This window comes from Petromyzon marinus, chromosome 34 (genome assembly GCF_048934315.1).
Source record: "Petromyzon marinus isolate PM22_M1 ecotype Great Lakes invasive population chromosome 34, UKy_Petmar_22M1.pri1.0, whole genome shotgun sequence".
NCBI classification, from domain to species: domain Eukaryota; kingdom Metazoa; phylum Chordata; class Hyperoartia; order Petromyzontiformes; family Petromyzontidae; genus Petromyzon; species Petromyzon marinus.
Window position 1 is genome coordinate 11393408 of NC_133700.1, and position 21678 is coordinate 11415085.

The following is a 21678-nucleotide window of genomic DNA, read 5'->3' on the forward strand; positions in this document are numbered from 1 at the left end:
CGCACTGCACCAGGTTCTCATTTGAGGGTGTGTCGACCTAGGGGAGGCCCAGGACCGGTTCAGATAATCGTCACTGATGGTGGTCGTGAGCGGGCACTGAACTCGCGTCGCCGGGTTCGTAGCGCAGGGCGCTAACCGCTGCGCCACCGCTACCAGCACCACCACCATCTCGTACACCACCACCACCCAACAAACGTGAAATATCTCGTAGGTCACCGCCATATTCTCTTTAAATAAAGTAGTTTAAATGAATTTAGTAGAGTAAACAAACACATAATTACATTTAAATGTAATAATAATAAATGTAATGCAACGTTGTTAGTTTGCTATTTGGGTTCGCGTTAGCCTCAGAGGTTGTGTTTAGGTTCAGCCCGTGGGTGAATGCAGTCACGACGTTCATAATTATAAACCCATGGAGTGCAATAGGAGGCGCCGGTGAAGGCTGTTGGGCAGAGCTTGGATCCGTGTGGACTCCAACCTGCGACTCTTCCAGCGCTGCTGCCTCGTGACGTTATCTATTAAGGGACCACCGTCGTGTATTCACCACAGTGCAATTCGGCTCTTGACATATTTAGTTTTTTTTTAAACCGAATTCGAACAAAACATCTATCTGCTTGTTGTTTTGGTTCCCGACCTCTGGACCAGCATCACCGGTCAAGCGCTCCCTTTGTCACCGACTGTCTCCTCTCTTACCACGCGGACCGCATCATTTGTCAACGATTGCTCATTTCGACTCTTGTTAGAAGAAGCTTGCATATAACATAGCCACACGGACCAAGATACGATTTAATAATATTAATACAACTGTTTACACCGTATCAAGCGGACTATAAGAAATGCACCCGAAAGTAAGACGCACCTCAAACACGTGATCTTGTCTCAATAAAGCTATGCAAACAATGTCACGCACGCGCACGTGATGCTACCGGATTATAAGACGCACTTCCAACTTGTGAACCATCCTGGTCACTCTATTGCTTCACGACGGCCTCCCCACGCCGCGTTGGTTAATGTGGGAATGTTTGGCCATACTTCACCACGCCGGTAAGCGCGAGTTTGTGAATGATGGGGAGGAGGGAGGGAGGGAGGGGGATGAGCGGGGATCTCCCTGCAGGACGGGTTCAGGCATCACTCGCCACTCACATTCGCCGTGACCAGGAATCCCAATGCAGGTTCATAGCCCCGATTCATCGAGCAACGCGCTCACCGCTGGCCTGGATCACCTGCTGCTGCTGCTGAGCCCCAGAATGCAAAGTATGTTGAACTTCTTTCGCGCCGTACGTAGCCAACCGTGCAGAGTCGCCTTGCCCACAGGCAGCTGCTGCCTGACGTCGCTGGGTGGTTGACGCCCAAGTGGCTGATGGATTCTAAACACTACTTTATATTTAGGCTTTCCCCCTCCTCCCCCCATAAGATAAATGTTGCACTCGTACATAAAGATTGGTGGGGTCGGATTGGTGGGGGGGGGAGAGGTGGTGACGCTCTGGGTTCGGTCGGCTTCCCCGCACACTGCTCTAAGTGTATGCGCGCGCGCACAGAAGGGCCCTTGAAGGGAAACAATCGCCGTGTTTTATCTCCCCCCCACCCTCCTCCTCGCCTTTATTCGCATTCTTCTTCATGTAAGTCGCCTCTTTTCAGCCGAGTCTCTCGAGCCTCGGTGGGCGGGAGCGAGGCTGAATGACCCCGGCTTGCCTGCCACACAGAGGGAGAGAGAGAGATGCTTTTCACAGAGACCCCCGTTTCTCCCCGTCTCTCTCTCTCTCTCCCCCCGTGTCTCTCTCGCTGCCCCTCTCCACGCCTCTCCCCTGTCTCTCTCCCCGTGCATCTCCCTCCCCGTCTTATTGCCTCTCACCATTCTTTCCCTACATCTCTCTGAACCCAGCATCTCTCTCCATCCGCATCTATGTCTTCCTCTCCACTTGTATATCTCCCTGCATCTATTGTTGTTTCTCTCTCTCTCCACGTGCATCTCTCTCACTCTCCCCTTGCCTCTATCTCTTCCTCCCCCTCTCTTTTCCTCTCCCTTCCCGTGTGTCTCCCCCCTCCGTCTCTCCTTGCCTCTCGCCATCTCTTTCCGTCGTCTTCCACTCGGCGGCGACGCTACCCGGTGCGCAGGCGGTGCAACTGCACCGGGGCTGTCGGGCCGGAGGAGCCCATGGCAGCCACCGCTCCAATTCCCCCTCTTGCCGCTGTCAATGCAGCCGCGCCTGCACGATCACGGCATGCACTGCTGTCAGCTATTGTCTTCGACAACAAGACAACGAACTTTTGTGGCAAGTGCTGCTAGCGAGTAGTATCTATGAAGGCCGGCACGGCACACACGGGAGTGTGGTGGCAAGCACTACGCGCGAACGCCTTTGTCTCCCCAGTGGCTATGCTTACTACACACCGCACCGGGTACTCATTTGAGGCCGAGTCGACATAGGAGAGGCCGAGGAATGGTTGAAGACATTCGTCGCTGATGTTGGTGGCCGTGAGCGGGAATCGAACTCGGGTGGCCGGGCGCATTGTGCGCTAACCACTGCACCACCGCTCCACCCATTCATAGAAATTGTTTAGTTTGAAGGGGGGGGGGGTGATTGAGAGGCGATGGGTGGAGGTTAAGGGGTCGTATTTTAGTCTCTTTCAAAGGAATTCACAAGCGGCCTCCACGATACCCTCAATGAACTCTTCTCGCCACAAGCCAGACCCTGTTACTGAACGTCACCGCTGCTTTGCTATGCCTAAGGTCTCATCATCATCGTCATCATCCTCATCAGCCATACTCGATCCGCCGCTAGATGAAGGCCTCGCCAAGCCACCGTCACCTCTCACGATCCTGCGATGGAACAATCCACCCAAGGGTCTAACCGCCAAAATTTGTTTCAAATATCGGAATTCGATTTCCGGCTCCGGGTAACGTGAGTGGAGAGTTAAATCTGAACTGGTTGCTGGTCCTGCCCGCTTTACTAAAACCGAAATGACTAGCGTGGTGAAGTATTGATCCAACAACCCCCATGACCGATACGGCGTGGTGAAGCCTTCATCCCGTAGTGGATTGACCAAGAAGCTGCAAATGATTATCCTCATAAAGGCAACGAATGGGTGTAGTTGGAGGCTAAATATCACCCGGAAAAGTCCGGCACACACTGACGACAAGAACGGCGAGGCAACGCATCTAATACATATTTTAAATAATCATGTTCATAGCATTATAGCCACATTATATGATCATTATGCATAGGCGTACCATGAACTTTAGTGGAAGTGCCTGACGCCGATAATCACTACTCCAAGCTCGTCTAGGAGCCTTTTACCGACAAAAATCGAGTGAGAAATTAAACCCTGGTGGAGGTCACACACCGTGTGTTGTACACAGCCCTTTGTCAACTTACTGTCGCGAGACTCACTCCGCACGGGGTCACACACACACACACGGCGGTGGGGGGGGGGTACCATCTCCCCTGCGGGACGATGTCTCGCTTTGTCAAAGGCAAAATGACCCCCCGCTGCAGTGAGGGTCGCACTCTGAATGGGGCAGAACAAATTGCCCAGTGGCTCCTGCAGAGATACAGACGCACGTACATACACACTTACATACAGACACACGTACATACACACTTACGTACAGACACACGTACATACAGACATACAGACACACGTACATACAGGCATACAGACACACTTACATACAGGCATAGACACATTTACATACAGACACACGTCCGTACATACATACACACTTACATACACATACACACGTACATACACAAATACAAAGATCCCACGTATAGTCTAAACAGACTGTTGGGGCAAGCGAGCACCTATGAAGGACTGCAAGGCACACGAGGAAGTGGGTGGCCAGCACCACACCCGGTCGCCTTTGTCTCCCCAGTGGCGCTGTTTACAAACCACACCAGGTACTCATTTGAGGCTGAGTTAATCTCGGGGAAGTCCAGGGCTGGTTCAGATATTCGTCACCGACATTGACCGATGAGCGGGAATGGGACTCGGGTCGCCGGGTTCACAGCGCAGTGCGCTAACCACTGCGACACCGCTCCCCGCTCACGCAGACACTCGCACACATGAACAAAGACGAAGGCGCCCCGTGTAGCCTTCACAGACTGTTGGGGCAAGTGTTGTTAGCGAGTAGCACCTTAGGGGGCCGGCACGCATTACACCCGCAGCACGCTTTCGAGCACACAAACGCGCGCACACAGGTCCCTTTACAAACGGAATTCAACTCGCGTTCCCATCATTACCTTCACGTCCCATACAAACTAAACTCACACTCACTCACTCACTGCACGTGTCAATATCGAACAAAACAAAAAAAAACACCCGAGACGTGTCGGGACAAGTGCAGTTAGCGAGCGCCTATTAAGATTAAGACCGCTGGTTGGAGTGGCCATTATATTGTAGACAATGCCTGGCCCAACTTTGCCTCTGTTGTTGAAGTTTAGAGACGAGAACAACACCTTAGGGTGGGGGCTCAGACCTGGACCCAGATACTGGTTTTCCACTGCCCAGAGTGATTTGGTCACATGACAGCGAACAGAAATGACAACCGCACACGCCTCTCTTTGGTTTTAAGTATGCGTGAATGTTGAACTTCTTTCGCACCGTACTAGCCAACCACGCTAATTAGAGGTGCGCGTGGAGGAGGACACTGAACACTGAACACAGAAAGCTGTTCTAAAGAAATGAGTTCAGGCTTTGGAGTCCAAATACTTATCTTTATCAAATCACCGTGGGCTAGTGATGATGATAATAACATCCTATGAGCATCAGCGGTGCCTGTGTGCGTGTTGGTTGCAACGCGAGTTGATCGAGTTGCAGGAGGCTAAGTTGGATGGTTGTTATCGCAGGCCCGTGGGGGATGGCGACGGTTTGAGAAGGCCTTCCTCCAGCAGTGGATAGATCATGACCGCTGATGATGACTAGATAATGGTGGGAAAGCTGAGCCAATTTTAAAATCCATAGTACCACAACTATGAACGGGGTCGCATGCACATACATAATTCAAGGCCGTAGCCATGGAGTCAATATTGGGGGGGACCAAATCTTCCAGGGGGTCTGGGGGTCCCCCCCCAGAAAAAAATCTAAATTTTAAAACTAATTTCCTGCCTAAAATATGAAAAAATGCACTAACACATGGGATGGACTTTTTAAAATTTATTTTTACAATAATGTCTAATAGTGTATTGTATTACATTGCTCTGTTTATCTTTTTTATATTTTCTTGTTTCATTGTATGTAATGGCATAGATTAGGGATTAATAAAGTACAACCATAACCACAATAATATAAACAGAAATCTATGCATTGTTATATGAAGACAAGTCAAGATAGTGTGGCCAAGGTTTAGCACATTGTTGTTTTTATTTACATTGCATAGCAATGATTATTTTAAAATAGTTTTGATAGCAATATATTGGGGGGGATATTTTGAGCATATTTGAGTTCGCTTGCTTAAACAAATGCCGCTTGATGACACTGGTCTGGAAATCAAATAGGCTGCTGGACCAAATATTGAATGTGTATGTGGAGACGTACAACGGAGTTATTCAGCTAAGTATTTAGTTGTAAACACAACGTACAGGGCTCGTGTCGCCTCCTAGCGCGCTAGAACAGAATAGCCCCCGAAGTTAAATAAAAAAAAAACACTCGTCAACAAACACTGCCTTAAAAGAACAACATACAGTACATACAGTATATACGATATATACGATCGACGTTTCGGGCAAATGTAAAATATTTGAGCGAGACCCCGGGGCCGACCCAGTATACGCTGGTGGGACTCTGTCGCTCCGCTGGTCTGGGAATGCCTGGAAATTCTCCAGGAAGAAGTTAGAGTCTGTGTATAGTAGTGTATAGTGTAGTGTATAGTTTAGTTGTGTATAGTCTACAGCGTAGTGTATAGTAGTGTATAGTGTAGTGTATAGTTTAGTCGTGTAAAGTAGTGTATAGTCTAGAGTGTAGTGTATAGTCTATAGTAGTGTATAGTCTATAGTAGTGTATAGTGTAGTATTGTATAGTAGTGTATAGTCTATAGTAGTGTATAGTGTAGTCTTGTATAGTAGTGTATAGTCTATAGTAGTGTATAGTGTAGTATTGTATAGTAGTGTATAGTCTATAGTCGTGTATAGTGTAGTCTTGTATAGTAGTGTATCGTCTATAGTAGTGTATAGTTTAGTTGTGTATAGTCTACAGCGTAGTGTATAGTAGTGTATAGTGTAGTGTATAGTTTAGTCGGGTAAAGTAGTGTATAGTCTAGAGTGTAGTGTATAGTCTATAGTAGTGTATAGTAGTGTATAGTGTAGTATTGTATAGTAGTGTATAGTCTATAGTAGTGTATAGGGTAGTCTTATATAGTAGTGTATAGTCTATAGTAGTGTATAGTGTAGTCTTGTATAATAGTGTATAGTCTAGTGTAGTAGTGTAGTGTAGAAGTGTATAGTGTAGTCTTGTATAGGTGTGTATAGTCTATAGTGTAGTCTTGTACAGTGAGGGAAAAAAGTATTTGATCCCCTGCTGATTTTGTACGTTTGCCCACTGACAAATAAATGATCAGTCTAGAATTTAAATGGTAGGTTTATTTGAACAGTGAGAGACAGAATGACAACAAAAAAATCCAGAAAAACGCATGTCAAAAATGTTGTAAATTGATTTGTAATGAGGGAAGTACGTATTTGATCCCTCTGCAAAACATGACTTAGTACTTGGTGGCAAAACCCTTGTTGGCAATCACAGAGGTCAGACGTTTCTTGTAGTTGGCCATCAAGTTTGTACACATCTCAGGAGGGATTTTGTCCCACTCCTCTTTGCAGATCTTCTTCAAGTCATTAAGTTTTCGAGGGTGACGTTTGGCAACTCGAACCTTCAGCTCCCTCCACAGATTTTCTATCTGATTAAGGTCTGGAGACTGGTTAGGCCACTCCAGGACCTTAATGTGCTTCTTCTTGAGCCACTCCTTTGTTGCCTTGGCCATGTATTTTGGGTCATTGTCATGCTGGAATACCCATCCACGACCCATTTTCAATGCCCTGGCTGAGGGAAGGAGGTTCTCACCCAAGATTTGACGGTGCATGGCCCCGTCCATCGTCCCTTTGATGCGGTGAAGTTGTCATGTCCCCTTAGCAGAAAAACACCCCCAAAGCATAATGTTTCCACCTCCATGTTTGACGGTGGGGATGGTGTTCTTGGGGTCATAGGCAGCAAAATGGAGCTCTTTGACGCCAAAGAGCTCCATTTTGGTCTCAACTGACCACAACATTTTCACCCAGTTGTCCTCTGAATCATTCAGATGTTCATTGGAAAACTTCAGACGGGCATGTATATGTGCTTTCTTGAGCAGGGGGACCTTGTGGGCGCTGCAGGATTTCAGTCCCTCACGGCGTAGTGTTACCAATTGTTTTCTTGGTGACTATGGTCTCAGCTGCCTTGAGATCATTGACAAGATCTTCCCGTGTAGTTCTGGGCTAATTCCTCACCGTTCTCATGATCATTGCAACTCCACGAGGTGAGATCTTACATGGAGCCCCAGGCCGAGGGAGATTGACAGTTCTTTTGTGTTTCATCCATTTGCGAATAATCGCACCAACTGTTGTCACCTTCTCACCAAGCTGCTTGGTAATGGTCTTGTAGCCTATTCCAGCCTTGTGTAGGTCTATAATCTTGTCCCTGACATCCTTGGAGAGCTCTTTGGTCTTGGCCATGGTGGAGAGTTTGGAATCTGATTGATTCTGTGGACAGGTGTATTTTATACCGGTAACAAGCTGAGATTAGGAGCACTCCCTTTAAGTGTGCTCCTAATCTCAGCTCGTTACCTGTATAAAAAGACACCTGGGAGCCAGAAATCTTTCTGATTGAGAGGGGGTCAAATACTTATTTCCCTCATTAAAAATGCAAATCAATTTATAACATTTTTGACATGCGTTTTTCTGGATTTTCTTGTTGTTATTCTCTCACTGTTCAAATAAACCTACCATTAAAATTATAGACTGATAATTTCTTTGTCAGTGGGCATACATACAAAATCAGCAGGGGATCAAATACTTTTTTCCTTCACTGTATAGTAGTTTGCAGTCTATAGCAGTGTAGTGTTGTATAGTGTAGTAGTGTAGTGTATAGTGTAGTCTTGTAGTGTATAGTCTACAGTAGTGTATAGTGTCGTAGTGCTGGAGTCTGTGGCCAGGAAGAGGGAGGTCCTGGACCGTCCGACTCAACACGCTGCCGCCGCGACCCTCACCAGGACAAGCGGATTGAGAAACGACCGAATGAGGTGTCGGTCAAAACACTTCATTTCAAGTGGCCTTAGCGACCACATAGACCACCTAGTCATGATGTTCATCATGAGAGGCAACGTGATCTGGGTCTCGCCTAGGCGGGTTCAGCCCGAAACACGACTCTCGTTCAGAACACATCAAAGTGCATGCGCACAACTCACCCGCTTGAGCTACCAAATGCTAAAAATTACCTGCATCGCTGCATTGCCGCATCTTCAAAGGGCGCCCGAGTCTTACAAAAGGAGGCTGCCAAGCAGCGACTTTTGCCGTGGGTGGTGTAATCGCACTGTTGTAAAACGCTTGTTTCAGAGTCCACAAACTTCACTGCTCGTGTCGACTCCGTGGCTACAGACCCCCAACTCGCGACGCTCCAAGCTACGGGTGGACTGCAAATACCCAAGGTAGCAAAACACGCCATTTACTTTCCCATCGATCACTGATATTTACCTGTACGTGGCCAACAATAGGCGATTTGAATGATTGGATCTCGTGCAGAGAAGGGAAACGTAGGAACCCGTTTGGTCAGAATCGACTCTGCGACGTGGATTCGTCCCTTCGAACTCGCAGTCCCCCTGTAGATACAACTCTTGATAGTTGCGAAAAAGGCAGCGTTGTTTCATGCATCTCAAGGAGATTGTAAGATACAATCGCCCTCTTTTTAACGTAGCTGTCATTGGAAACCTGTAAGCTTTCTTGAGAGATAAACAGTCACGTTTTGATCAAGTGCATAATAATACCACTCAAGACAATGCGTACACAAGCACTTCCCCCTCTTCTACTTTTGTGATTATTGTTCCCATGTAATGTCCAGGGCTTTTTGGCTATCAAGAGTTGATAGGCCTATTAATCGTACAGCATATACGTTTCCAGCAAAGTTATGTTGTTTGATAAATAACGGTTTTTAAGTTGCATTTTGGAGTGTGATTAACCCAGTCTGAGCAAATGAGACAGAATTTGGAAGCGAAACGGTAACGAGATTGCAGTGGCTTGAATCGGCGACCACCATGCACAACAGGTGGTACAGGCTGCGAGAATATATTTTTGGAGCGCAGTAGCGTCCAGTTACACTCCTTCTATGCTCCCCGCCTGCACGGACCAGCGCAATGAACGATAGTCACCCCCCCCCCGTCCCCCATGACCTGCACGGCATAGGGAAGCCTTCATCCAGCAGTGGATTGACAGAGGGCTGTACTTGTAGAACCTGGAGCACCCCGAGAGAACGATATATAAAGACTGATCAAATAGGACCCACGGGAACAAGGCTGAAAAACCCCTGGAATAGACCAATGAAGGTCCATTGCGATATTCCAGGACATGAAAACGCACGCAACAGCAATGTATACCGTTCGTTGAGATCTGGGGACAAGTTTTTATTTACAAAGATAGTGCTTTGATATTGTCCTGACCACAAACTACTGTACTATACGCTACGACCATTCACAACTACACATTTTAGTTGCAGAGGTACAAATCTTGACTTAAAGCTTTCGTGACTGCAGGAATTCATATTCTTTGGGTCTTTCGGTAAAGTCACGTAGATAGGTTCAAAGAAAATAATTTGTATTTTTTTTGTTATTTTCTTTGAACATATCTACGTGACTTTACCGAAAGACCCAAATAATATGCAGAGGTACAATTTAAATTCACGTTCTACTAGAGGTATGAATTCCCCAAAAATGTTGTACATTTACACAAAGATTACTCGCTAAATCTGTACAAATATGAACTTTCTGTACAACTTTAATAGAAATTAAAACAAAGACAGAAAACCACGGTTGCGTTAGGATAAACAGAGCTGTCAGTAAAGCCATCATATAATGTATGACCTTCCTTCCATCCAATTCAGACTTTACACTACTTTGCATGATCCGCATGTTCCTACGGGGTAACATTCCATGTCCCCACAACACAAACGAATACAAACCAATAAGCACCAACACAGAGTACATTGCAGGAAAGGGCACAATCCATTCACTCCACGGATAACACAAGGAGATTTACAGCCAGGAATTGACTGTTGCCTTCTTACTCAACAACCCAGCTTCAAATGGTCAATATTGCCTGTCAATCTAATGCGCGTGCGATTGGCACGTGAAGACGGGTCATATTTGTGGAGCCGATGCTGTGAAAGAACACATTGAGAGGAACCACTTGAGAAAACCCCCTGTGACAAGAAAACGCTCTCAGGAGGGATGTGACCTGAAGAAGTTTCCAGGACATGCAGCAAGACGACGGCCTTAATGCCAAACTACAAGCGGAATGACCCAGCAGGACGTGGAAAATATTCCGAGCACGACCGTGGCAACCCACGCGGTACACAGGTCACTAATTAGATAAACGCCAAGTGTGTTAATCCAGCAATTATTTGATTGCTGTTGTCGGTTCTCGTCCTTGCTCCGGTCACCATTTCTTGGCGTCGCCTTATCACGGACTCCTGCAGCTCGTGTTTGCCGCCACCAGTTTTGCTGTCCTTACCCCGCATCTCCGATTAGCACGGTTGGTTACGTACGGTGCGAAAGAAGTTCAACGTACAGACGTACACAAGGCCTCCTCTCCCAAAACCGATCCTAGCTCGCAGTCGTGTCACCCCGAAGCTCGACATCGCCCGCCTCTCCCCGCTGTCTTCGCACCATGCTTGCTCCTCCCACGCCTCCTCTCTCACTCCCTGCTTCTCTTCCGCTCTCCAACCTGACCTTTGTGGTTATTCTCTCTCTGCTCTCCCATGTCTCTCCCCTCTTTCTCCTCACCCCTGTATTTCCGCTCTCTCTGCTCTCTCCCGTCTCTCCCCTGTTTATACTCACCCCTGTGTTTATCCTCTCTCTCCTCACCTCTGTTTTTATTCTCTCTATGCTCACCCCTATCTCTCCCCTCTCTCTCCTCACCCCTGTGTTTCCGCTCTCTCTGCTCTCCCCTGTCTCTCCCCTCTCTATCCTCACCCCTGTGTTGTTTATCCTCTCTCTCCTCACCCCTGCTTCTCCCCCATCTATCCTCACCCCTGTATTTACTCTCTCTATCCTCACCTTTGTTATTGTCTCTCTCCTCACCCCTGTCTCTCCCCTCTCTATCCTCACCTTTGTTATCGTCTCTATCCTCACCCCTGACTCTCCCCCCTCTATCCTCACCCCTGCTTTTACCATCCCTCCGGTATCCTCTGTCTCTCCCCTCGCCCACGTGTCTCCCCTCTTTCTCCTCACCGCCACCTTCTCCGTGCCTGCGCCCATCTTCAATCCTACGATGGCTTCCCGCTCCTTCGCCCCATTTTCTGCCACCCACCCCAGGCTCCCGGAACCCCGGCCAGCGACTGCCGCTCGCGCCTCCCTGGTCGTGCCGCGACGACCCAGCAAGTTGCTCCATCGCACCGTTGCTCCGCCTGCCGTCCGCGCTTTGCGGTGGTTCCGCGCTTCGTGACTCCGCTTCTCCCTTCCGCTTCTTGCGAGCGCTCTCCTCTTCCGCGTCACTCTCCGACCCGGAGCTTGAAGATGACGACGACGACGACGACGACGACGAGGTGCTGCTGCCGTCGTTGGATGGTAACTTGCTTTTCTTATGTTTCTGATGCTTGCACCTCTTCTTTTTGGTGTCGGACTGGGAGTCTGAGCTCTCGGCGTCGTCGGAGCTCGACTCTGCTCTGCGTTTATTCTTCTTCCCCTTGCTCTTCTTCTTCTGCTTGTTTTTCCTCCTCTTCTTATCCTTTTTTGTTTTCTTTTCAAGGCGGTCGAGTTTCCTGCAAAAGGCAAGGACAGACACCACGCGTAAACAAGACGACACCTCAAGCGGCACTTGCACTACACTGCGAGGCACGTGGCGATTCTCCCCACTCGCCATTCAATTGTAACGGTGACCATTTATTTCAAGAATCAATTCTTTGTTTGCTATTGTGGTAAATGTAGCAATTTGGTAGGTGCAGGGTGAAAAAAAAACCAAATGGCATTCAACGTATTGTATAAAAATCTAAAATAATTAACATCCATGCGCAATTTACCATATGTATCACGCGTGACATAATCAGTTCTGATGCATTGTTGCAACGTTACGTGCCTATCAACCAGAACGAACGACGTTAGTAGTGAAACACATCATAAATACAAAAAAAACCCATCCCTATCGCAGACAAACAGACAGGCGTCACCGTTGATGGTGTTGCTGGGTGAGGAGGGTGGTGATCGCGACACTGACCTGAGCAGCTTGCGTTTCTGCTTCGTCGTCAGTGACTTCAAAAACTCCACTTCTGGGTCTTCATCCTCCTCACTTTCGATCAATTGCTGCAAACAACAAAACGCGTTTTGTTTGTGGAAAGTGGTGCCGTTGTTTCCTGGCGAGCCGGGTTCGCTCCCAGGTCATGACCAATTTCAACCGACGTTAATTTGTTACGGGGAAAGTTCCATTGAGCCAGTTAGCCAGCTAAGGTGCAAAAGAGATCCAAGGTGCATCAGTACAGAACAACAACATGAAAGTGAACCAGACAGAGGAACAACAACGGAACATAATGCGTCAAGAGCTGCTGGAAAAAATAGCGCGTAATGAACAAAAAACAATACAAGTGACAATCTACACAAGCATAGTGCACCTAAAACAGGAAGACTGCACTAAAAACAAAGATGAAGTCATGAATGGTTGGAGGTGAAGCGAACATATCAGTGACAACTGCAAACTGAACTAAGCCTGGGCTAGGCTGATTTGGCTTAAAATGAAAACCTGATGCAGTGGTGTGGTCAGCATCATCCCCGGGGAGACAGAGTTTCCCCAAAGTGCGAAATTCTGGCCCCATTACCCCCTCATGTACCTTATCACCCTTAGCAGGCACTCACTAACAGCACTTGCCATCAATGTGGTGAAACATATGTGCGTGCGTGTGTATGCCGCAATAACATACTGCATGGTTAGTGTACTGCACACAAACCCTGCGACCAGATTTCCATTCCCAGCCATGTCAGTGACGATTATTTGAACCAGTCCTGGACTTCCCCTAAGTCAACTCAGCTATGAATGTGCAGTGTGAATATTGGCAATGGGGAGACAAAAGATTGTTGCTGGCCAGCCCAACCCTCTTATGCGCTGTGTAAGCATTTGTAGAGGCTTGCTAACAAGCCTCTACAAGAGTTCTACATGGGGGATCTTGGTCTCTTGTGTGCTGGTGTTACCTGTGAGGGGTCTGCAGCATCACCCTTCCTGCCCAGCACACACTGCTTGAGCGCAAATCCGCTGCTCCTCATCTCCACCATGAGGTCAGATGGGTGCATGGCCGGCTCTGTGGGAGACACAAACCAACGTGACACCAGCTCATTAGAAGGGGGAGCACGTCAGTGTGCCTCCATCATGAGGCTTTCTGCTTCCAATATAGAAAGTCAAACTACAGTCACCCAGGTAATTGTTTCGGAATTAATTCAGCTGTATTAAATGTTTGTGGCATAGCACAGCGATGCAATGGTGTTGTGCTGTACTACTCACTGGTATCAGGCCAATGTCTTGCACATTCATTATCATCAGCCGTCAATCTGTATACTACCGCATGAAAGCCTCCCCTAGCCGTTGCCAGCTGTCATGGTCACGCAATGCAACAATTCATCGAGCTGATGCACATGAGCTGATCTCAACGCTGTCTCCACAGTGGACAGCTTCTCAGCAGTGTCACATCCGTTGGCTGCCTGTCCATCGTTAGTCTCAATCGGCATCCATCATCCCTTTTCATGCTGTGCTTTTGCCAAAGCCCACTTACTTTCCGAAACAGTCAATATTACATATCTAACTTGCTTATGGCCCATAATTCATTTGTTCATGTTACTGTTCGTCTTGCAAATTATATTACTGCATGGTTTTCACATTTTGTTATCTGCACTGAATTCGTCTAAATCTGCTCACAATATTTTCGTCTTCTTGCACTGACCAATACTATTTTACCGTTCATTTTATTGCCTTTTCTGCACAGGTCTCCACCATGAGACTAGCTTTCGTCGAAATTGGCCTTCACTTCCTTATCACTAAAATATGCCAATCAGTGCCATCCTGTAGCAATAGGTCTTACCCTTTTAACTGGCACAAAAAATGACACCTTTATTCAAGGCATCATGTTTGCCTAGGGGTTGAATAAAGGTGTGGACCAATCAAATTCAAGGACAGTGCATATTATTATCAGAGTTGTCTTTTTTGTTTGCATTTTGACTGCTTGTGTTGTGGTTATTGCAAACATGATGCCTTGAATAAAGGTGTCATTTTTTGTGCCAGTTAAAAAGGGTAAAACCTATTCCTATATCTTGTTACTGGCAAAGGAGGTCTCATAGTGCCATGCTGGTTTAGTTACCGGTGCCGTATTGATCTGGGGTGTGACCTAGAAAGGCAAACTCGTGTGCACCTGGCTCATCAGTAGTGGCGGATGTGGCATTGATGCCGGAGAGGCCGTAGAGAGGGCACTCGCGGTCCGTATTCACGTGGCCCCACTTGTGGCACTTGATGCAGCGAACGTTCCGCACCTGCGCGCCGCATCCACAATGACGGGGTCATCGTTAACGCCAGGGCTTAAGTTCAGCCGGGTTTGTCTGGGTCAGTGACTTGAAAAATATTTTTGTAACTGGCACACGAATATATATTTTTTTGTTATCACTGTGGTCAATAGTTGTGTGCCAACTACTCCCCTCTGCAAATTATGCAGAAATTGTTCAGTCAGAAATTTAGCCCTGTTTAGTGTCTGCGGTGCACTGCTCTCTGCAACCACTGCCATTGGGGGTCTGTGCTGGCTCCACCACAACCGATGGAGATAAATAAAGGCGAATTTTCCCGTGTGTGCTCGCAGCAGTTAGCGCACATCACTGTAAACCCAGCGACCTGGGTTTTATTCCTCTTCACGGCTACAATCAGTGGCAAATTATAACTAAAACTAGTCTTAGGCCTCCCCTACATTGACAAAGCCTTAAATGAGTAACTTGGGACAGTGTGAAAACATCAGAACTGGGGAGAAAAAGATGTCCGAGCTTGGTGTAAGCCACAATACCCCCTTCATGCACCAAACCCGGCTTCCTTGCTGCTCCCTAACAATACTTGCCCCATCAATCTCTGTGGGCTACATGAGAATCTTTGTCGATGTGTGTGCATTAGTTGTCCATCACCTGAATTCCGAAAGGCTGGTCGCGAATATTGTCATCGTCCTTTGCGTACCTGCAACAGAAACACAGCTGGTCACCAAAGGCCACCACACCAGAATGCAGGATGCAATTTGCATAAAGATCGCACACTTTCACCGAGCATCTGGAAGCTTACTTTTCTCTCGGAGCCCCCTTCTGCCACTCAAACTTGTACTCCTTTTCTCCTCCCGTCTCCTTCTGTTGAGAAAACACAAATGTGAACCATGAGGTCATGCACAGGGAAAACAAAAGCATTTACGTTATTGAATATGGTATAATGTAGTCATTTAAATAAACGTTCAGTTGTCCGTGGCAATAGCATATACAATGACAAAAAAACAATCCCACCTGCTACAGTGCCAAGAGCTCAATGCAGGCTAATTAAGTTGGAAAAAATATTTCCATGGAACGGTGGGTTAAATTGAATAACTTGGAAGTGTTGCTGTCCTATTCATAAACAAGGGTATTTGGAGCGTAGCTGAAGTACACTTAGCAACATGTAAACATGCAACATCATATAAAAAAGTGAATGAAGGCTTGAAACTAGCACTTACTTCCTCTTCTGCAGGGATATGCCAGAAAAAAACAGAAGTGCAAAACACATGTTAGTTTGTTGTATAGAAAAATACTTATTGCAAATAAAGGCTTTATCAAATTCAAGCTAATTACAAAAACCACCAAGGCAAGACCTAGCATGGGAGCATCATAAAAACATATTTGTTTTTTTTTATCTCTGCTCAACTCAGCCAATTTTGCATGATGTAACTCACCTTGGAAAATGTGTAATTAGAATGTTGAACGTCCTTGTAATTTAAAGCAATAAAATACCAAACTGACATATATTTATGGCGAAATGTCATATCCGTGCAATTTTTATTGCACCAGAACACTGCTTCAAGTACGATGCATCTGTACACCCGCAGTTCATAAAATCATAATTTCGCTATGTTGATTTATACGTGTAGTGGTTTATTATTTATGAATCGAAAGGGCTTTCAGGATCGCGTTATATAAATGCGAACAATAAACAAGCTTGACAACTTAGTTTAGCTGAATACATAAACACAAAAGATGCTACTTAATAATAAACAGAGCAAGTGAATGAGGGCATTCAGCCAAAACTAGACATCTTTTCCATTCTGTGACAAAAAAACCTTCTTTAATCTTTAATATACTTTGTAATATAACTGAATTTGCAACAACTGAATGTTAACATTTTGGAGTCTCTCGATACTTAAGCTGGGTTCTTCCGTGCCAGGAACATTTTGAGGTGCATTGCTTCAATTAACTTTGCCATGGGATGAGATTAGATATTTCACTCATCAATACCATATTCGATGGGAAAACTTTAAGCGTTATCGAGTTATTTGTGGACAGAAAAAATGAATTACTGTATGCAAAAGCTTTTTTCTAATAAACGTATGGGTTCTCACATTTATTATTCAGTTTAACACGTAGGCTTTCGCGACCAATATTATTCATAATAAAGGTTCTTTGGGTTAGATCGCGTTTATTTATAAATGTGTCGTAACCCTCCACCACCCGACACGGCCAATCAGCAAAAAAGTGTCACGTTGACAAAGACAAATAATTCACTACTTCAGCCCACCGGTGTGTTGAACGTGACACTTTTTTGCTGATTGGCCGTGTCGGGTGGTGGAGGGTTACGACACATTTATAAATAAACGCGATCTAACCCAAAGAACCTTTATTATGCACATTTATTATTATTACTACTGAAGCCTCAAATGTTTGCCAAAATGCCTAGGACAGCCTACGGGTAAACTTCTAAGATAGGATCTTTAACTCAACACGAGGGAGTACCATTTCTTACCTTTGTAGGTGCCTGGTGGTGCCTCATACATGAAGTTTAGTCCATTCTTCACACGTTCATCTCCCATGAGTAACCTGCAAAACCCAGGAAACCATCATCACAACCCTGCAGTGGACGCTCCTGCTGCAAGTGTTCATTTGTTTGTTCAGTTTTATTTGTTAAGAAAAAAATACCTTCTCAAACCTGCTGTTACATATGATAAACTAAAATTATGATAAATATAAATTAATTCATTACGCTTCACACAATTACTATTGCAACTGACGCCAGGTCTGTTTTGTGTCTCCATGCATTCCATACCCTACCTGTACATGTGACAGTTGATTGGTTGATGAGTGGTCAGTAAAACGTGTGATGAGCTGCCTATACTCGGTGGACTTGTTGGTTACACATGGGGATGCATAATCACACATTCACTAACAGTACAAAATGTACTATTGGTGAATGTTAGTGAATTTACTTGCACCCTCAGAAATAGCTTTATTGAAGTATTGATTCTCTGAGAAAAAGCTTTTATCAACTTTTATCACTTGAACTGCAGTGTTGGCAATGCCTTCAGAACAGAGCCAGCGCTGATGAGACATTAGCTTTGAATCAACGTTTCAGTCAACCGTGACTAAACTTTATTCTCATGTGCTAATGAGATGATGGTCTCACCAATGACTGCAAAGCAAAAACATTAAATTTGAGCACTGAAAATAAACATTCAGGTTTGACATGCAATGAAAATTACTTTCATATAAAAGGTGTGCTTATATTCTGAATAAAAAGGCCAACATGAACTGACTCGAGTTTTGTGATAGTAGTTGTGACGTTATCTTGACATGGTCTCGGCTGTTCTGACAAGGCAATGTGCATTGCTCATTAACAGTTACACAATTTTGTCTAATGAGAGCTCACTTGTAAGACGAACTGGGAAAAATAGAAAATTTGAGAAAAAATCATTTAAATGTATTTAAGAGTACATTGGAGTGTATCCACCCACCCCTGGTGCATGGTTTGTACACACATAGAAAATACTCTTAAATTATCCTGAGGCTAAAAGTCACTTTCAAACTGCTTCGCAAAGAATATTCTCCAAAATAAAATAACTACATATGAATTCTAAATAACGAACGTGAACATTACATTAAGTACATTAATTTAACACTGTACTGAGGGTGTAACAGCTGCTACATGTTAGAAGTGGTGGAATATTCACCGGTTATTATAAATCTCCTGCTCTTTGGTGTATTGCGTAAGCAGCTCGTCTTGTTTCTTCTTCTCGAACGCGACCTTTTGCTCTGCCATCCATACCTACAAACAAACCAAACTATCAATCGCTGGTCCAGCCTTTCATACATTAGGCCAACAGCGGATTCACAACCACAACACACAACTCTTTTTCAAATCCCCTTTGTATCTAACTAAATTAGGTAAACCGATACCTGTTTTTAATCTGGATCTGGCCTTTACCCAATTCAGATCTGGTTGGATATAAACTAAACAGGGTGCTTCAATTTTTTTTAACACTTCTGAGAATTTGCAATAATACAAGAAATGTGCTCTGGAGAACCTGGAGACGATTCCAGGCACGTATTGACAATGATGGCGAAGAAGTAGAGACTCTTTGACTTTTTGAAGCTATTAACATACATTTGTTATCATGTTACAGTGTATTTCCGTAATTTTTTCCATTCCTAATTATAGTCTCATAATAAGTGTTAAAAATGTTTGAAGCAACCTGGGTATATATAGGATACTGGCAAACCCGAGATATTGTTTTAATCCACGCAGCTGCCTGTTATTAAACCGTGGTCTTAAGTGTAGTGAGTTCACTGTCTGAGTCCAGCCACCAAAGTACTGCACAAATAAACCATGCCATTACATTTGGTTGAATTTCAACTCTTCAGGGGTTAAAATATCTGGTTCTCATGCGATGACCATTGCTCTCTGTAACAGTGCGGGTGGGGAAGTGCTGCCCTCTCCTGCGTGTGCACCACAAAGTCATTTGCAGATGCCAATGGTAGCTCTGTGGTGTCCGCTTCCACGGACCTTTCTCAAACACCGAAGGGTCGCACTATGCCAGAGCTCGGAATAGACTCGTCGTTTCACGACACGGAGGTGAAGAAAACACTGACATGATAACACATACCCAGTTGTATAACCGCGTCTTTAAATGTAATTACAATGATAATTACAATCGTTGCCGTCATATTGTACAAGGCTGGCGCGGCGAGGCCTGCTCCAGGCCTGTCCTAGCCGCTGGGAGCCGCCTCTCCATCTCACCCGTTTGATGTTTTCCTTCGACGCAGGATGGAAATCCTTTTTACACATGAAGTTAGCGAACGACTTCCCCATGGCGAAAACGTAATTTAGCCCGAGGATAGAGAGCGAGAGAGATAAAAACAAACGACGAACAACAAAAATCAACAACACATCGCAACCAGAAGCGAGAGAAGCCTTCAACTTTGACCCGTCGCGCGAGACTCTGACGTCACGTCGCGCGAGACGATGACGTAACGTCGCGCGAGACGATGACGTCACGTCGCGCGAGACGATGACGTCACGTCGCGCGAGACGATGGCGTCACGTCGCGCGAGACGATGACGTCACGTCGCGCGAGACGATGACGTCACGTCGCGCGAGACGATGACGTCACGTCGCGCGAGACGATGACGTCACGTCGCCGCCGCCACGCGTTTTTTTATTTTTACGATTAAGTAAAAAATATTTTTTATTGATTTATATATTTTATTATTCTATTGTTTCCCTTCAACGTGACTTTACCGAAAGAGCTAAGAATATGAATATAAAAATCATTTAATTCTAATCCAGCGCGTGACCGCCACGCGGTTAACTTAAACATAACGCGGCGAAGTGGATTGAATATAAATATGTTATATTCTTAGTTTTTTCGGTAAAGTCACGTTGAAGAGAAAAAAAACTAAGAATATGAATTACTGCAGTCACGAAAGCTTTAAATCAAAATATAAATGTTTTCGTTTAAATTTTAAAAAATCAAAATATAAATGTTTTCGTTTAAATTTTGATTTAAAGCTTTCGTGACTGCAGTAATTCATATTCTTAGTTTTTTCGGTAAAGTCACGTTGAAGAGAAACAACAAAATAACAAAATATATATAAAACAATAAAAAATTCTCACGACGTTTCGACCATAACTCAAACGGTCATCATCAGGTGTGTCGGTTTGCATACATTTATTTTTAAAACGGCACATTTATTTATTTATAAAAAACGTTAGCGTCACGCGCAGCGATTGGCAGTTTGCCCAGGACTAGTCCATCTATTTTTTTTTGAAAAGAGGAGGGGGGAGACGAAATTTTTTATAATGTATGCTGTCTGAAAGCCACTGTAAGCGTGAACAATCAATCAAGAACTGAAATTATTTCTCAAATCTTTCCAATGATTGCTAAGATAGAATCCATCTTCTCGGTTGAAATTGTCTCTGTGCTTGTATATGTGGATAGCCTCATGAACGAATCTCTCATGGAAGCCAGATGGCTTACAAAGAACCTCCGTCTTGGAAAAGTCAATGGCATGTGAGCCTACTGAATTAGAACAATGATCTGCTACGGCCGAGGTGTTGGTCCTACCGTGTTTAAGGTCTGCTTTATGTTCACGAATGCGGTCCGAGACATGGCGTTTGGTTTCTCCAATGTAACTACTACCACAGAGGCAACTTAGTTTGTAGACACCAGGGTATTGTATGTCCGGAATCACATCTTTTACAGATGGAACCAGATCACGGATTTTATGGAATGTGTTGAAACGGACCTGGATCTTGTGTTTATTTAAGATTTTGGAGATCTTTTTTGTGATCCCAGCAATGTAGGGTAAAGTGATGGTTTTGAAAGGCTCCTCAAGAGGGTTCTTCTTCATGGTTTGAGTGATAGCTTTGCGGATTGTATAGTCGGAGTAACCATTAGCCCTAAGAGCTTGGTGTACGTGCTTGAGTTCACTGCTTATGTGTTCCTGGTCGGATATGCATTGGGCTCTATGATACAGAGTCTTGATGAGAGAATTATTTTGGATGTCCTAATTAAAAAGAGACCTGATGGTTCAATGAGCCACTCTGTCTACAGGAAAGCTACCCATACGGATGCTTATCTGAAACCGGATTCCCACCACCATCCATCACAGAAGAATTCTCTCATCAAGACTCTGTATCATAGAGCCCAATGCATATCCGACCAGGAACACATAAGCAGTGAACTCAAGCACGTACACCAAGCTCTTAGGGCTAATGGTTACTCCGACTATACAATCCGCAAAGCTATCACTCAAACCATGAAGAAGAACCCTCTTGAGGAGCCTTTCAAAACCATCACTTTACCCTACATTGCTGGGATAACAAAAAAAAGATCTCCAAAATCTTGAATAAACACAAGATCCAGGTCCGTTTCAACACATTACATAAAATCCGTGATCTGGTTCCGTCTGTAAAAGATGTGATTCCGGAC

General features: G+C 45.2%; 1 protein-coding gene across 1 annotated transcript; it reads right to left on the reverse strand.

Annotated features, from left to right (window-relative positions):
- Positions 1 to 9607: 9607 nt before the first annotated feature.
- On the reverse strand, positions 9608 to 19723 carry CIRSR (corepressor of RBPJ and splicing regulator). Its single transcript, XM_032965706.2, has 10 exons — positions 19485 to 19723; positions 18418 to 18512; positions 17217 to 17290; positions 15937 to 15944; positions 15519 to 15580; positions 15368 to 15416; positions 14617 to 14734; positions 13409 to 13515; positions 12444 to 12529; positions 9608 to 11991 (listed from the first exon to the last, which is right to left on the reverse strand). The coding sequence occupies exons 1-10, from the start codon at positions 19554 to 19556 to the stop codon at positions 10926 to 10928; spliced, it is 1737 nt and encodes a 578-aa protein (XP_032821597.2). The 5' UTR covers positions 19557 to 19723; the 3' UTR covers positions 9608 to 10925.
- Positions 19724 to 21678: the final 1955 nt, after the last annotated feature.

What these genes read in the sequence shown, in the direction of transcription:
- CIRSR (XM_032965706.2), bottom strand. Translation starts at nt 19,556, where the DNA reads ATGGGGAAGTCGTTCGCTAACTTCATGTGTAAAAAGGATTTCCATCCT. An exon ending in CAGGAGATTTATAATAACCG is followed by an intron (nt 17,291 to 18,417) that starts GTGAATATTCCA and finishes TGGGTTTTGCAG; the next exon opens with GTTACTCATGGGAGATGAAC. An exon ending in ATGCTGCAGACCCCTCACAG is followed by an intron (nt 12,530 to 13,408) that starts GTAACACCAGCA and finishes TGTTGTTTGCAG; the next exon opens with CAATTGATCGAAAGTGAGGA.